General features: G+C 43.6%; 1 protein-coding gene across 1 annotated transcript in view; it reads left to right on the top strand.

Annotated features, from left to right (window-relative positions):
• Nucleotides 1-17,456, top strand: part of ABCA13 (ATP binding cassette subfamily A member 13) — a 320,534-nt gene that overhangs the window by 58,773 nt on the left and 244,305 nt on the right. Inside the window, exons 17-20 of the mRNA XM_059172525.1 lie at nt 199-313; nt 3,792-8,573; nt 10,700-12,502; nt 16,665-16,771. Of these exons, the coding sequence (XP_059028508.1) occupies nt 199-313; nt 3,792-8,573; nt 10,700-12,502; nt 16,665-16,771 (6,807 nt within the window). The remainder of the gene's footprint in view (nt 1-198; nt 314-3,791; nt 8,574-10,699; nt 12,503-16,664; nt 16,772-17,456) is intronic.

Raw genomic sequence — 17,456 nt, 5'->3', positions numbered from 1 at the left:
CTGTGGATCACTGTCTATACTGCTTGATGGCCAGTGGTAGTTGAACTTGGCCAGACGCAGAAGCCAAATCATAAGGATTTCTAATCCTTCTTTGTTTTATTTTCAACCAGATTAAGAACACTAAAGCATTCTTCACTTTGGTAGATTTGACTGTTGTGTCCAACTTGAAATCAATACATGACATGCCTTTCTGTTTAGGTTTCTCTGAGGAATCTCCTTGTCATGAAGAAAACATAGATTGGGAAGCCATCACTGATACTTATTTCACATTTTTGGGTAACTTACTCAAGTCTCCAGCTGCTTCCATCTCCAGGTAAATTTTCAAAATTCAATTTCCAGGTTTTGATTTAACTATTATCTGAGACAAGCAAAACCTATTTATAGGAAATGCCTGCTTTATTTATTTATGTAATTATTATTATTTTTAAAGAGTTTGAGAGGCAGGGTGAGCGGGGGTTTGGGGGGAAGGGAGAGGGAGAGAGAGAATCTCAAGCAGAGTCCATGTCCTGCGTGAAACCCCCAGTGGGGCTCGATCTCACAACCCTGAGATCATGACCTGAGCCGAAATCAAGAGTGGGACGTTTAACCAACTGAGCCACCCAGGCACCTCAGGAAACACTTGCTTTAAAATATGAACTCATGATGTGACTGTGGATGCAGTATTTCATATTAGGCATTCGATAATATTTGCCCCATAGCATTTATGACTCCTGTTTCCATGGATTTTGAAAAGAAACACAAATGTTAGTTTTAAGATTTTCCTTTAAAAGCATGATTTATAATAGATGCTCCAAAAATGCAATAATTGGATTATAGTCTCATCCAGTTGCATACTTTAGACACGGGATTCGTGACTAAAGATTCTGGGAGCTCTGGGGACTTTTGGGAGAGAACTGATCTTTGGAACTAAATCGCCAGATTATATGCTGCTCATGCATTCAGACAGAAATTCTCATGTATAATTATGGAGATGGTACACAGCTTCTTTCTTTAATTTTTTAATCGATGAACTTCTCACTTTATTTATTTATTATTATCTTTGAAGGCAAGCTCTACACCCAGTATGCGGGTTGAACTCACAACCCTGAGATCCAGAGTCGTATGCTCCCCTGACTGCGCCAGCCAGGCACCCTGGATATCGCGTGTAGTTTAATATTTATTTATTTATTTATTTCAGAGAGTTGGAGGGTGGAGGGAGAGGGACAGAGAGCCTTAAGGAGACTTTGCAGTGAGCGCGGAGCCTGACATGGGGCTCAGTCCCACGATCTTGAGATCATGACCTGAGCAGAAACCAAGAGTTAGATGGGTAACCGACTGGGCCATGCAGGTCCCCTGTATGTGGTTTAAAGGACACTTTATTTATTGCTTGTGGGGTGTGTTGACAGAAGCTTTGTGTTAGGACATAGCTTTTACATTTGGGAACGGATCAAATTTATCTGTGAAGTTTGTTAAGAATACAAATTCCTGGAGCCTGCCTAAATGCTAAACCTTGGCTGTGTGGAGGACCAGGCTTTCTGTAGATTTAAGGAATTCTTCCCGTGGTTCTGGTGCACACCAAAGTTCCAAAAGCTATTTGGCAAAAGAAAAACTCTGGGCCATGTCCTGTTCCAGCCATATAATAGCTGCCTGAATCTGCTCATTAAAAAAAAAAAAATTCTATATATTAAAATTGTATTTCTATATATTATAGAAAATTTTCTATATATTAAAATTGTATATATATTAAATTCCTATGTATTAAAATTTATATATGTATATTTATATATTTATTTATATATGTGTATATATGTATATATATGTATATGTATATATATGTATATGTATATATACATATATATATATTTGAAATATTTCTTTTTCTGTGACTTGGAGATACTGGTGTATATCCCAACAGGCTTCTGTAGGAGCAAACTACAACTGTATTTAGAAAAGTGCCTTATAAACTGTAAAGTGATGTAACAACACAGAGCCGTACTTCTACCACCACTTCTACTGCAGCCCTTGCTCACACTGCTCTTTTTTTTTTTTTTTTAAATTTTATTTACTTGAGAGAGAGAGGAGATTGAGAAAACGAGTGGGAGGAGGAGCAGAGTGGGAAGCAGGCTCCCCACAGCTGAGAGCCCAACACAGGGCTCCATCCCAGGACCCTGAGATCATGACCTGAGCTGAAGGCAGAGGCTTAACCCACTGAGCCACCCAGGTGCCCCAGCTGTGCATGTATTTCTATGCAAGGCTGGACTTGAACAAGATCCGTACGGAATTCCTAATAGCACAGCTTTCTCGTTCTTGCTGGAGAAGTTCCTTGGAGAATGTTCTCAGTGTTCCCTGGTTCAAAGTCGCTACTCTCTTGCAAATAAGAGTAAATTAAATGATGGCGTGCCCCTCCCTTGAGCGTGTGCTTTCTCTCTCTCTCTTGCTTAAATAAATAAAATCTTAAAAGAAAGAAAGTAAACTAAATGAAGACTGTACCTTCTGCTCCCAGATCCCAGCTATTAGATGGGAGAAAGCAACATTCATCATTTCATCTCTTTTGTGTCTGTCCTGTCTCAAGACTGTGCCTTAGCCGACAGGATTATAGAGTGAAATAGGTTTAGGAAGGAAATCAGCCTTGAAGGTATTAGTAGCCAATACCGGTCAAAATCCTTATCCACAATTTTTCAATGTGTCTTTCGAAGTCTGGACATGAAGGCTTTTCTTACGGGGGCCTCACAGCTCCTTCCACAGAGACCCCAACACAGTGCAGCCATCTCAGGTCTCACTGCCGGGAGTGTTCATGAGTTGGGGGTCTGCCCCAGTCCCCACAGGTGGAGGGGGCATTAATACATACCTGATACATGAACCATGTCATCTTTTTACATTTTTAAAAATATTTTACTTCTTTTTACTTAGAGCAAGAGAGCGAGCATGAGCGGGAGAGGGGCAGAGGGAGAAGGAGAGAGAGACTCTCTGGCAGACTCCAGGGTGAGTGTGGAGCCCCACGTGGGGCTTGGTCTCACGACCCTGAGATGTGACCAGGGACAAAATCAAGAGTCAGACTCTCAACCGACAGAGCCACCCAGGTGCCTCCCCCGCTCTTGTTGTCTTTCTAAACTCAAGCACATAGGGCCCCAAGGATTTAAAGAGTGGACTGGTGACTCCCGAGTTAGTGGAAGTTAGTAGACTTCTCCACGTATGGACCTCCATTATGGGTGTGGACTTGTCGGAACCCCTGAGGTGCTCTTTTGAGAACTGTGTGCATTTTACAAGTAGTCACCTGGAGAGAAAGTACACTATCTAAAATCATGAGTTTCTGGGCACTTGAGGGGCTCAGTCAGTTAAGCATCTGCCTTCCGCTCAGGTCATGATCTCAGGGTCCTGGGATGGAGCCCCACATTGGGCTCTCTGCTCAGCGGGGTGTCTGCTTCTCCCTCTCCCTATACCCCTCTTCCTGCTCTAGCCAAGACATTCTGAGACACAACAAGGAATCAAATCCTCAGATTCTTCTGGCATATGTAGCAAACTTACCTTTAATGATCCTTCATATGAAATCATGGAATAAAATAATTTAAAATGCATTGTTTTTGGTGCAGGAGGCAGATTTTAAGCTACATATAGGCATCTGCATTGTAACTTTCTACTTTGGAATACTCACAACAATTCAATTCCAGTTGTGAAATGTACTGTGTAGCAAACAGTCCATTTATGTTTTCCTCTAAATACATGTATTACTTTGAAAATTTGATACATTGAATTTGTCTTGAATTTATTTATCTATTTATTTGGATACTAAGACAATTCCATTAATATTGTAGAGTCTTGAATTCCACAAAGGAACTTCTCATGATGGAAAAGAAGTTGCATTCCCTCGAGGATGAGGAAATAAACTTTTTTTTATCTTTTGTGAGATTTTTGGAGGAATTATTGCCTGATGCTTTTGACTCGCCCAGCGTGCCCAAATTCCATGACCTCCCATCTCTCAGTGAGACTCTTCTGAACACAAGCCACTTGTGGGTCAACCATTCAAGAAGTTTAGAGAGCGACACATCTGCTATTGCTACTCAGAAACTTTTGGAATTTGGCAAAGCGGTGATTGACAAAATAGGAATTCTTGAAAGTCTCTGGATAAAGAACGAATCAGATAATATTTTGAGGTTCATGGAATTAGTACTTTTTGAAATTGATCCCAAGCTCCTGGAATTGTGGATGTATGGCATTTCAAAAGAAGAAAGAGTCAGGCTGGAAACCGTGTCTACACTTCTTAATTTTTCTGTCCCAGAAGATGAGAGGGTCCTTATCAAGAGCCTTAACTTTTCCCAGTTGTTCCAGTCAGACTGGCTGCAATCGCAAGCTATGGAAATGGACTTTGTACATTTGAGTGAAACTGTGATAAGCAGTCTCTATGAGCTCGGATTTCTGAAGGAAGGACAAGTCTTTGAAGCTCTAGACACAGTCTACGCTATAAGGAATGCGTCTGAACTTTTCTCAGCCCTTTCTGAGCCCGAAAGACGAGCCGTGGACACGGTCTTGACTAAGATATATCTAGACATCTTCCAGGACAATGATTCAGCTTTGCTTCTGAAGATTTATGCTTCATGTTTTGAATATATTTATAAACTCTTGAGCATTCCAAGTACAGAGGCTTTGCTATCTTTCCTTGCACAAACCTCAGAGCGCATCTTGGATATCATAAAGCAATTTGATTTTCAAAACGTCAGTAAAGCATTTGAATTTTTGTATGAGACAACAGGAGTTCTTGAGGGACTTTCTGAGGGGTCTCATTGTCAGCAGTTGCTTTCAATTTTTAACTACTTGGAGCTTCAGGCCCAATCCCTGATGTCTATTGAGGGCCCAGAACTGGAAGTGATTCCTGCTACTTTGACAGGCCTCAAACAGCTGCTCCTCGTAGACAAAGATTTCCGTATTTCCTTCTTTCAATACATGAGCCAACTCTTCAACGAATCAGTCAAAGCCCCATTGGGCAATGAATGCTTTGCCTTGGATGATAAGAACATCTTTTCTGTGAACTACTCAAAAGATAGAGGGTCTTTATTTATTCTTCCATGGATACAAATTCTTTCCAACCTCTCAGCAGACGGCAGGACGTTCAATGAGTTCATGGCTGTCCACTGTACAGTCTCATGGCTTCAGATGTGGACTGAAATCTGGAGAGGCGTATCTCATCTCTTCCAGCTTGACATGAATGTTTTCACTCCTCTCCATGTTGGTCTCACTCAGCTTCTGGATGAATTGGAAAGTGATGTGAGAATTTCTGGAAGCTGTCCGGGAATGTTTCCCACCCATCGTCCTGCCAGACTCATATTGGATTTGTTTAAAAATGTAACTCAAGCTGAAGGCTTTCATGATTGGGATGATTTTTTGGCTCTCAGAGACCTCTGGGTAGTATTAGGTGATGCATTAGTTAGGGTAAAGTCACTTAGCCCCGAGCAGGTAAGGAAGTCCCTTCTTACCATGGAAACTGCCCTGCATCAGCTAAACACATTTCCATTAAACACAAATGCAAGCAGAGAGTTTTTCTATTCTCTGCTTGACGTTTTCATGGAATTGAGCAACACCTCAGCATACATCGACAGAAAGGTACAACTGATAAATCACTTTCTTACAAATAACATTACAAATTATGGAGTGAGGCTGGACAGTATCATCACGGAGTTAAGAGAAACAATGTTATTGCTTCGAAATGTGTCACATGACCAAGACTTATTGTCCTGTGCTGGGATTTTCCAAAATGTTACCGAGTTTATTTTGGAAGATGGTTTATACGTAAACATGTCACAGAAGACATTACGTATTCTGGCCATGTTAAATTCCACATTTTCCTCCGAGGACACGATTAGCAAACTGAAGGGATGTGTTACATGGATAGACATCACGAACCATCTGTACGTGATATACAACTCCAGCGTTGCACACAACTATCCTCAGGGTAACCGGAGGAGTTTCAGAGATGTGGGAGACAAAATTAATTCTACACTGAAACTTGCTACTTGGATTCTCAGTATAAAGGGACCTCACTGCACAATGAATAAGTCAGATACAAACTGTGTGAATATTGTATTGAAAAATATAACCAACTTTCTGAATGCCATACTCACCGAAGTCTTTGAAAGGGAAAAGGTACCCAAATTTGAGATCTTGCTAACCCTTTTCAATGATTCCACAAACCAAGTAAGGATGATTATCAACAACCTGACGAGAGGCTTTGATTTTGTATCTCAATCCAACTGGACGCATCTTACTGAATTAATTCTAAGACCCCTAGAGTTGTCCGATGACATACCTAGCCAGTTTACACATCTTTGGTGGCATTTAGTAGCTCTGGGGAAGGAAATTCAGAAACTTATGAAAGGTATTTCCACTCACCTCCTAGAAAATGACTCCTCTTCTACATCTGAAAAGTATCTAAACCTATTTGCTATCAGTTCAAAAGAAAAGGATGTCAACAGGTTAGGCCGTTCATTTTATCATCTAGCCAGCTACCTTCTCTTCAACCTGTCTCATGATCTCCAAAATCCACCACCAGTAATGTCCCACAAAATCATGAACGCTGTAGGTCTTACCATCCAACTGATTCGGGATGTGTTCAACTCCCTGGCTCCCTCAGTTCTTCACAATGTTCCACAAGATCTGGGTGATATTCAAGTTTTCAAGAAGGTAGCATCTCTCCTGCACACTCTCAAGAAGACAGACATAGACCTGCTGGTTGACCAACTTGAACAAATTAGCGAAAGCCTAACAGATTTCTTTAAGAATATCAGTAGCTTAGGTACCCACAATCTGGGGACCAACCTGCTTGTAGGCTTGGTGGAGAAATTTGTAGACAGCTCACATTCTTGGAATGTCAATCATCTGCTAAAGTTCTCACGCTTGTTCCCTAAGGACGATGTGAATGTCGTGGTAGATGTGTACTACATGCTTCCTCATGCTGTAAGGCTCCTGCAGAGGGGAGTTGACAAAAACATCACAGAACTCCTCAAGGATGTCTATAACTTCACGCTCCTTCATGGCATAAGCATTTCCAATGTCACCAAAGAAGACTTTGCTAACGTGATAAAAACTCTTTTGGACACAATTGAATTAATAGCGGAGAAACCAGGAATTCTTTCTGAGGCTTTCATTTGCCTTCCTGTGGTTTGGTGCTGGAATCACACAACTTCTGGGTTTCAGCAGAATCCGAAGTTAGAAGGCTGTAAATCCCAAGAGCTCATGTCATCTTCCTTTTATACCAAAGTGGCCAGCCTGCTCGACTACCTCCATGTCTCTCCCCCAGGTGAAGGTTTACAATGTTTGGACGAAGGTTCACAGAAGGCGATTACGAGGAAGATGGTCTGTGTAATTCGTGAACTAGTGGACTGGAATTCCATTCTTCTGGAGCTTTCAGAAGTCTTCCATGTTAAAATTTCGCTTGTGAAGACCATGCAGGAATTTTGGCATAAAGTGTTACCATTTGTCCCATCTTTTGAAAATCAAAGCAACAGTAGCATCTCTGAACTTTGTCCCAGTGGCCCCATAAGGCAAATTGTTTCACAAATCATAGCAAAATTTAAAAATGTCAACTTTACAAAAATTCCATTAGATGAACACATTCTTGATACACTAGCTAGTTTAAACAAGATCCTTAACATCAGTGAAGGCACAGAGGCATCTGCTCAAAATAAGATTTCCTTAAATTTTGAAAAGATCATGAAGTTGCCTTCTAGGGATCAGCACCTAGAAAAGAGTACCCATTCTCTAGACCCTCCATTTGAGACATTTCTAGATGCGAACCTGACAGGCAGTAGTTTAGAAGCACCATCGAGTTTTACTAAAAAAAGAGAAAAAACTTTCAACTCTTCTTACTTTGAGGATCTAGGGATCGAGCTTGAAGAAATCATGGCCAATCTAAGCCACAACTTTCCTATCAAACCCCGGCTTTCTGAAATCATCAAAGAAATTCAGATGCTTAATTCAGAGACTCTTCAAAATGTAACTTTGCAACTTGCCCATTTTTTCGAAAGTCTGGGCTCATCGTCCTTGAGGATATCAGAAGTCATTGAAGATTTTCTGCTGGTCATAAAAAACCGGCTTCGTGAACGGGCAAAGGAAGATGATTCTGGGATGATTCAAACATTATTTTTGCTTATGGCCGATGAGAGCTCAACTGATGATCTAGCTTTTTTGACCAAGGATATTGCTGCCTTTTGGGGGCTTCTTAAAACCATTTCTAGGGAAGGTAATTCTGATGTTGCCCATCTTACGCAATTGCTAAGCCAAGAACAGCTAACTAATTTCTCACTTGTTCAATTCCTTTTTGAACGTTTCCTAATTAATTCAATCAGTAATTTAACTGGGAAGTCTCCAGAGGCAGCCTCAAATTCAAGTGATAGTGACCTTCACATAATGAATTTCATTAAGCTCACCTTGAACAGGACACAGTCAGAAAATGGTGAGAGAATAGTCCTTCCTCCGAGAAGCATACTGGATTTCATGGAACAGGTTTTGGAAACATTCTTCTCATTTTTGCTAGAGGAAAATTCGGAGAATAGAATATCTCTTCTGCTAAAGGCCTTCCACAAAGACATCGTTGCAGAGTTGAGGTAAGTCTTCTTTTTTTTTTCTTAAGATTTATTTCTTTCTTTGAGAGAGGGAGAGAGAGAAAATGCTTGGGGTGGTGGAGAAGGGGCAGATGGAGAGGGAGAGAGATTCCAACAGATTCTGTGCAGAGCACATAAAGTGGCTCGATCCCACAACCCTGAGATCATGACCTGAGCCGAAATCAAGACTGGGACACTAAACAGACTGTGCCAGCCAGGTGCCCTGAGACTTTTCTTTTCTTTTCTTTTCCTTTCCTTTCCTTTCCTTTCTTTTCTTTTCTTTTTTCTTTCTTTCTTTCTTTCCTTTTCTTTCTTTCTTTCTTTCTTTCTTTCTTTCTTTCTTTCTTTCTTTCTTTCTTTCTTTCTTTCTTTTGTATAGTAAATGAGGTTGTTATATGTTAAAATTGATTTTTATTTCCTGGAGCGTATAAACATCAGTAACAGCACTTCTGTACCCATCACATTTGGATGATCTTTGAAGGGAATTTTGTCTTAATGGACATTTCATTAAAATATCATGGTGAAGGGCGCCTGGATGGCTCAGTGGGTTAAGCCTCTGCCTTCAGCTCAGGTCATGATCTCAGGGTCCTGGGATAGAGTCCTGCATCGGGCTCTCTGCTCATTGGAGAGCCTGCTTCCCCTTCTCTCTCTGCCTGCATCTCTGACTACTTGTGGTTCTCTCTCTGTGTATCAAATAAATAAATAAAATCTTTAAAAAAAATCATGGTGAAATAATTTTGATGATTGTCATCTAAGTAGTAAACACGTACAGAAACCTAGCCCCTGGTGATTAATCACTTATGCTCTCTTACATTCTTGGGTTATGCAATTCTATTTTATATGGAATTTAAACATTAGTTAGTTGGGTTTTTTTTTTTTTTTGAGATTATTTATTTACTTATTTGACAGAGAGAGAGAGAGGAAGGGAGACGGAGAGAGTAAGCACAAGCTGGGGGAATGGCAAGCTAGGGGAGAAGCAGACTCCCCGCTGAGCAAGGACCCAGACACAGGACTCGATCCCAGGACACCAGAATCAAGAGCTGAGCCAAAGGCAGACGCTTCACTGCCTAAGCCGCCCAGGCACTCCCAGCATTAGTTTTTATATATGTATATGCATACACTTAGTCATTATTTGAAGTGATGTAGTCACTGTCTCATCACCAGTGGGACATTTAAATATTTTTATTCCAGTTAATCTAACATTTTATAACTGGTGGTCACATTATGTTTCTCTCATATTTATTTTTTTTCCTTATATTGGAAGCTTGCTGGTGAGAAGGCAGGAGGGATACTTCAATTCACCCTGGCATGTCTGTATCAGTTAGGGCCTGGCCCCTGAAGTAGAACGAGAACAGGGATTTAATTCAAAGAACTGGTTTGTCCGCTTGTGAGCACTGGCTAAGCAGGTGCCAAGGCAGTAGTGCAGGCTGTGTGGAGGGAGACACAGGAGAGTTGTGGGGTGCAGGGTGATTGGAGAGAAGAGCAGTTGCTGTTTGGGGTTGCGAGGTCAGGGAAGTTCGAAGCCTTTGACTGATGAAGTCTGGCCCACCCAGGACAAAATCCCGTCTTCTTATGTGCGAGTTTACTCATCAGGGGCATTAATCACACCTGCACAATCGTTTCCCAGTAGCACCTGGGTTAGTGTTTATGTTGCACACTGGCTATTGACTTCCCTTCATCCTCCACTCTCCTGAGGGAATCCACTGAGACTAACATTAGTTAGTTAGTTAGTTAGGGGGTGGGCTGTCACCCAGCCTCGCCTCGCTAACGTGGTACAGAGCCATCACTCATCTGAGCGAGTTGCTGGGACTTCAAACTTTCAGAAGGGTGTTACCTCTTGCAGTGAGAAACAATTTATATGGACTTCACCTTCCTGGCTTTTCTAAAACTGGAAGTCTGTGGCTTTTGAAGCAGCTAGGTTGGAGGCATAGCGATGGGGTTCTCTGTGAAATTCCTCCACGCTTCTCATTATTTGGCACCAAAATATTAATTTTCATCTGGAATGTGTGTTAGCGTGTCATCTTGTAGTCAGTGTGATTCCCCCATAGTGCTACTGTGACACAAACATAGGCCTCTCAGTTCTGATACTTCCACTGATAAACATGAAATTCAAAAATGTTTATTTGCAGTTTCATCCCAAGGGATAAAATCCTAGAAATTCTGACACTGGATCAATTTCTTACCGCCTCAAAAAAAGACAGACTGATGAGCATTTTCTCAAGTTTAAAGGAGATTCTAAATCATCTAGTCAAAAGTTCATTTATTTTAGACAATGGACAATTTCATTTTGATCATCATCGAGGACTGAAGTTCATGAGAGATTTATTTAATGATCTTCTAAGGGAAACCCCAGGGAAAAATAAGACTGAAAATAATTCGGAGTTTCTTGCGGCCGTGAGTCAGTTGCTTTTCCACACGAACAGCTCTGAGGATCTCCTCCATCTCAGTCACAATCTTAGGTCAGCTCTCCAACTTGTGAGAGAAAGTTCTACAGAGGTAGCACATCTCCTGAACGTGCTTGTACACTCTCCTCACGAGGGCTTCCGTGACTTGTATCCTACACTCCGAGAAGTTATACTTTCCAATCTAACTAGTTTGCTTTCCTTCATAAATAATTCATTCCCTCTAAGAAACAGGGCAACATTAGACATTACCAAGAGATTGCTTGGTGTTATCTCAAGAGCTGGTGGAGAAAGTGACGCCCCAGAACCTCTCTTGGAGATGTCTGATACCCTGACCATGCTGGTGAGAGACATTGCTGAGATGAGAGACCTTGCCACCTCGGTGACCTCCGCTGTGGAGCTTCTGGGGCTAGCCACAAGAGTTGCCCGGAAGGTGGCCACCATATTTGAAACTCGTTCCATCCCCAATACCACTGATGCTATGAAATTCTTTGACACTCTCTATACTGTTTTGCGACAAAGTATTCGAAATGTTGTGAGAGAAATAGGTACTTTGAAGAACGTAGACCATTTCACATCAGAAAATATAAGCAACTTGTTGACACCATTTCTTGACTTGGCTTTTGGGATGATTGGGGTCAAACCTAATATTTTGCAAGACTCTGATGTTAATGTGTCCACAAGCACATTCTCATATATGAACCAGTCCAAAGACTTTTCTGATATTTTGAAAGAAATCACTGAATTTTTAACTTCTCTGAAAAGCAGTTTGGGAGACATGGAGCATCTTGTGGTAGCTTTTAATAATGGGACCCAAATATTTGCGATGGATTCAGTCAGCATATGGGAAGAAGTTTTGGATTACTTAGTTCCTATAAATAATGTCATCAACCAGATAGACTTCTTACATCCACTTCCCAATGATAGTTACCCTCAAGATACAATGTGGGAAAGAATCCAGGAAGTGATCCTGGTTTTGGATGAAATGCTATCAAAAGACATCATGGAAATTGGGACTTACTTGAGAAGGGTGATTGATCTCACCTTGGAAGTTCTCTGGAGTGACTTAGAGAAGGATGACTGGCGTGTCTTTAATCTGTGGCTGGCATTTGCTGAGCATCCAGATAACCTTTTGAAAGCCATAGAAACAGCTGGGGAGGTCTCCGGTGGAAGAGATGGCCCGAGTGGACCTTTGTTTTCCAACATGTCTTTGATTCAGAATGTAACTCATCAACAGCTTGAAGAAGCAGTCCAGATCGTGTTAAAGAGAATGGCTCTCTTGAGGAAGGAGCTTCCCCTAAATAACTCTCAGTGGATAAATGCCGCAAGAACTTTGTTCCAGCCCATTTTTGAGAGTCTTGTTCATGTAGCCACTGGAAAGAAGATACCATTGGAAAAAGGAGAGAGGACCAAAAAGGTGACGGCTGGTTTTCCTTCCATCCTCCAGCTGTCATCAAGTTTCGAGCAATTCCTGAAGGGATTAATCGCATTGATTGAGTACTGGCAAGAGGTCCCATTGATGGATCAAAGGTAATGAAGCCCCCGATTCACTTCCTTTTTCCCCCCTTACAGTAACTGCAAAACAGGACTCTGCAGGAATGGCCTGGAACCAGGTAAGGTATGGTTCTGGACTTCATCTCGATTGCAAGCTAGAGTCAGTTCCAACATCCAGTGACTCGAGTCTGGTGTCTTCGTGACTTGACTTGTGATTTGGCATTCTGATATGTTTTGGATTTATCCAGAGGTGTTTGACAGTCCATTATTCTATTTTCAAAAGTAAAAACTTCTTGTTCTCTTCACTTGTCCCGCGTTAGGTGCATACACAGTTTTTCTGTTTCTATCCTCTGGCTGCCAAAGATCCCTCTGTTTGGTAGATAGGTAAGAGTGTAAGACTCTGCGGTCCATGCAGACAACTGTGCTTTCAGCTGTAACCACCATTGGAGAGGGACAGGCAGCTCTTGGCTTCTTTTCTCTTTAAAGATTTTATGTTATCTCTGCACCCAACATGGGGCTCAAACTTACAACCCCGTGATCCAGAGTCATGTACTCTACCGACAGCCACCCTGGCTTTCTCCCTCTTTAGGTTCAACCCAATGCTGTGGTTGATCCAGCTCCAAACTCTGCCCCATGTCTGAGAGACAGGTGAGGGGAGCCCTACTCTGATCCTGTCATTCATCGTGTTCTGGAAGTTTCTACTACTTCAGGTTGGAGGATTTGTGTCCTGGGTGTGCAGAATCTCTGAGACACTGCTCTGTCCCAATCCTTCCTTTTTGTGTGTGACAGTACCTTTGGATGGCTTGTGGTCCCTGCCTGCTCCTACCTTTCTCTTCATCCCACGGGAGACTGGAGGTGCCACCAAACCCTCACTCGTCTGCCAGAATTTGATCTGTTTTCTGCTGGTTCTGTTGCAATAGGGCAGTGCCTTGATCCAGCCGTTTTTTATAACTTGGCAGGATTTCCTTGGTTAGTGAGACGAGGGTCTCCTGGCTTGAAGAACTATCACTCCTCTGACATTTGCACACTGCCTTCCAGAGCTTTTCGCTTCGCCTCTGCACTGCCTCTGATCCCACTCCCCACTGTGTGGGATAGTACACTCTGCTCTGAGTTTCCAAGTGAGCTGGAGGCAGTCTTGGCAACATGTATACTCCACCAACACCAGTTTTCACTGGATGTTTCCGGTTCTCCAGGGAGGGCATTTATAACATCCACCAAGGGTAGGAACAAATGGGCTGTGCACTGGCTGTGTGGCCGACACCTGGTCACTAAGCTCACAAGGCTACGTTCCCTGTGTCCTCCACTTAGCGATTACTTGCTTTCCTTCTCTCCCTGTTTTCACTCTTCTTATCATCGACTTCTTCCATGGGGATGATACAGAATGTTCCCAAGAGGCCATCAGATTGCTCATGGGTTTGAGGTCTGATGGAGCCCTTCTCTCTGTGGTGGGAGCTTGTGGGGCCAGCAGCTCACCTGAGAGCAGGTGCTCCTACCTGCCTACTGAGGGCCCACGGTCTACCAAGATGCCCAGGTGATTTGTGAGCATGCTCTAGTCTTTCAAACGCCACATTCCTCATATTGGGGGCTGGGAAGCCCAGATTTGGAGCAGTTCGATGTCTTACTCAATACAACACACCCACATCACAAGGGAGATAGTGGCCTTTGGTGTCTGTATAGAAAATGAAATCATGTTCCTTTTGCTTCCAGGTCCATGATCTTTTAGGCACAACTAAAATGTAATAATTAAAATCCCACAATTTACCAAAGTATGCACTACCAGATGGTGACAATTACACAGCTCTACACACCATCATGTTTGATTTGGCCCAGAAATGACAATGATAAATGTTTGTCTTTCTGTGGCACTAAAACCCAATTCAGGAGTAACTATTTCCTGCCCCCCAAATATCCTCCAATTCCCCTGTATTTTTATTATACCTAAAAATAAAACCTCTCCATTTTGTTCTCTATTTTAGAGAAACCCACTGCCCTTGAATCTGGCTTCCCGAGAGGATTTTGTATTATTTTGTCTTACCTTCAAAAGCATCAAACAATGTCAGATCTTCTTGAATCTGCAATTAGCTGGTATAACTATAAAGAAACTCTACTTTTTTTTTTTTTTAAGATTTATTCATTTATTTGAAAGAGAGTGCACAGGAGAGAGGGGTGGGAGGTGGAGAGAAAATCTTAAGCAGGCTCCACACTGGTCATGGAGCCTGATGCAGGGCTCGATCTCGAGGCCCTGAGATCCTGACCTGAGCTGAAACCAAGAATCTGACGCTCAACTAACTGAGTCACCCAGGTGCCCCAAAACTGCAGTTTTTAATCACCTCAAGGATGCCCACACCCCAAGCAAAAGTGCACAGAATCAGTAAACTCATTCTCATCCTGATAAATACACACACACCACCCCCATGCTGAACCTTCCACATTAACATGCGATAACTGTGTTCTCTAAGGACTGGGGGGATTCCCAACCATGGACAAACAATACCCCGTCTGGAGAATATCCACATTTGCCAGGACAGGTGGCAGTCCCCGGTCCCATTAGGTGTGTTGAAGCAAGTGGCTCTTTGGCCATTTGGAGTCAGCTCCAAAAAGCAGGATGGATTTTAAACTTATTATTTTTTCCAGAAGGTTTCACTCCTTGGGGAAAGTAAATTTAAAACAGCACGCTGTAGGAGCATTGCCTTGCGTTTAAACAAGCACTGACCACTGTTCTGGTGGTCACAGTGTTCTGGAGAATTCCGAGTGAGGCATGGATTCAGGCTTGTGATGTCGCCATGTCGGTCCCCTCGGCGTTCACGCACTTGACTCAACCTGGTTGACTCAACACTGAGTTTCTAGAAGCTGAGAGGCTTGTCGATCTCCAGGCCTCAGCAAGGATGTGCCTTTTCAAGGAATTTTGGGGAATTTCTATGGGCAGTTGTACCCTTCATCGGTCGATGTGACCCAGTGTCAAAAAAAAAAAAAAAAAAAGAAAAAGAAAAGAAAAGAAAAAGAATATACACACACTTGGATAAACTCCTTGGCAGGTGCTTCACAGGTCTCGTTACTTACATACTCAGTTCTGTCAGACGTTGAGGATAATTTTGAGTTTTGGAAACAGTGTTGGCTCATTTAAGTGTGACGCAAAACCCATTCAGGGTTCAAGAAAAAATTCCTGAGCCCTTTTGGCCAGTGGCATGATGACAGAGCTGAGCAGGAGCCCTGCTGTGTGGGGGGTCTCAGCCCGTCCAGAACCGCTGCCGTGGTGGGCCAGCCCTCAGTAGCCACCTCCGTGACCCTCTGCAAACAGTAACGGGCTGTGACTGACGAGTTCTGGGAACTACATGGCATAGCTGGGGCCACAAAGTGAGGCCACAGATGGGAAAGAGTGCCGGCTGGGTGCTCTGCCTTCCTTGGGGCGGAGGGTGGAAACCTAAGGTTTTCTAGGCTCTTTCTCTCTATTGGTGAGTTTAAAGCCTAAGAGAAGGCACATAAGTGCAGGAAGAGGAGAAGTGATGGGTGGGAACGGGCAGTTACCAAAGTCAACCTGGATCTTTCAAACAGAGGCTCCTCTGTGGGGTGTGTCTGGTAATGTGCGGTTTTGAGATACCTTCGGAATGCATACATTTGCCACTAAAGTTTGCACTGGGCACTTGCATTACAAAAGGAAAAACCAGCCTTTAGGACTTTACAGCATTACTGCTTAGTAAAAAACAGTGGTGTGGACGCTGTTATCCCAACACCACCACTGGACCCCATGAAGACCCACACACACACAAACACACACACACACACACATGCACACACACACACACATGCATGCACGCTACACCTATTTTGCTGAAAGATAAGAAACTTACATACGAATTCATCCACTGCTGTGAGTTCTCTGCACATAAATAGTAAACCGTCAGATTTCTCTCCACCGGCTTCCCCTGCTCCCTTTCTCCCACCCGTGGCCCCAAGGAAGGCAGAACCTTTGCATTTGAGAATGGATCAAGGCAAGGAAAGGGCAGATAGCCGGCTTCCTAGCCCCGGAATCGATGCTTCCAGAATGGGGGCCCCAGTGTTGCTGAGAGGTCTGGGTGGCCACCTGTGTGGCTGGGGTCTGTCGTGGAGGGGGGACAGTGACAACTTTCTGTGTACAGCAGGGATGCACACGGCTTGCCAATTTTCTCCCTTTCATGCCATTGTCTGTTTTTTCCCTTAGCATGGAAATGTGTCAAATTTTCCAGCAGCTTCAGAAGCCCCCAGAAGCCATCGTGATCCTGCAGAAAGTGACGGTGCTGGTTCTCCGTGTGTTCAGCATCTTTGCAGGTGGGCTGTGCATGTGACAAGGGCCACACGTTGTCCCGTGCAGGCTTTCAGGGACCTGTTGTCCCAGGGATGGGAAGATTACCCCTGACTTTCTCTTAGAGGCCCGCGCGGCCTTCTTAGCCCCTGAGCTGGGCTTTGGTCTGCGTCTTTGCTCCTGGCACACGCGTCCCTGTCTCCCCAACCTGAACTCCAGCTGGACTCTGACTCAGAGAGGAGGGCAGCTCTTCTAGAAGGACGACCTCCCTCTTTCTCCGCTGGAAGGGATGCTGAGCAGACCTCTGTTGAACGCAACTGTAATGCCCTAGCTTCCACATCTCCCTCTCCTAGAGTCGATGCTGTTAGGCCAGAGGGTCTCTGCAGAGACAGTGGGTGCAGAGACAGTGGAGTGGGTGACAGTGGGTGTGGGGACAGTGGGTGCAGGGCAGTGGATGTGGGGACAGGACCAGAGTCCAGGAGTGGAGGATCTGAGCCTCCCCTTCTGCAGGGCTGCCTCTCCCCCTCCCCCAGGTGGCTGCCCAGGTAATCACTCTAAAGCATCCCAGGTGAGGCAAAACCCAGCTCCATGCCCACAGGAAGGGGAATCAGCCTAGGTGGGGCGGGGGCTTCAGGATCAAACAGGCTGAGCCCTGGTCCTGCCCGGCAGCTTCCTGCTTAGCCCTCCAGAGTGAGAGCCATGCCTCATTCA

This window comes from Mustela lutreola, chromosome 4 (genome assembly GCF_030435805.1).
Source record: "Mustela lutreola isolate mMusLut2 chromosome 4, mMusLut2.pri, whole genome shotgun sequence".
Taxonomy (NCBI): domain Eukaryota; kingdom Metazoa; phylum Chordata; class Mammalia; order Carnivora; family Mustelidae; genus Mustela; species Mustela lutreola.
This window is presented reverse-complemented; position numbering and strand designations above follow the sequence as displayed.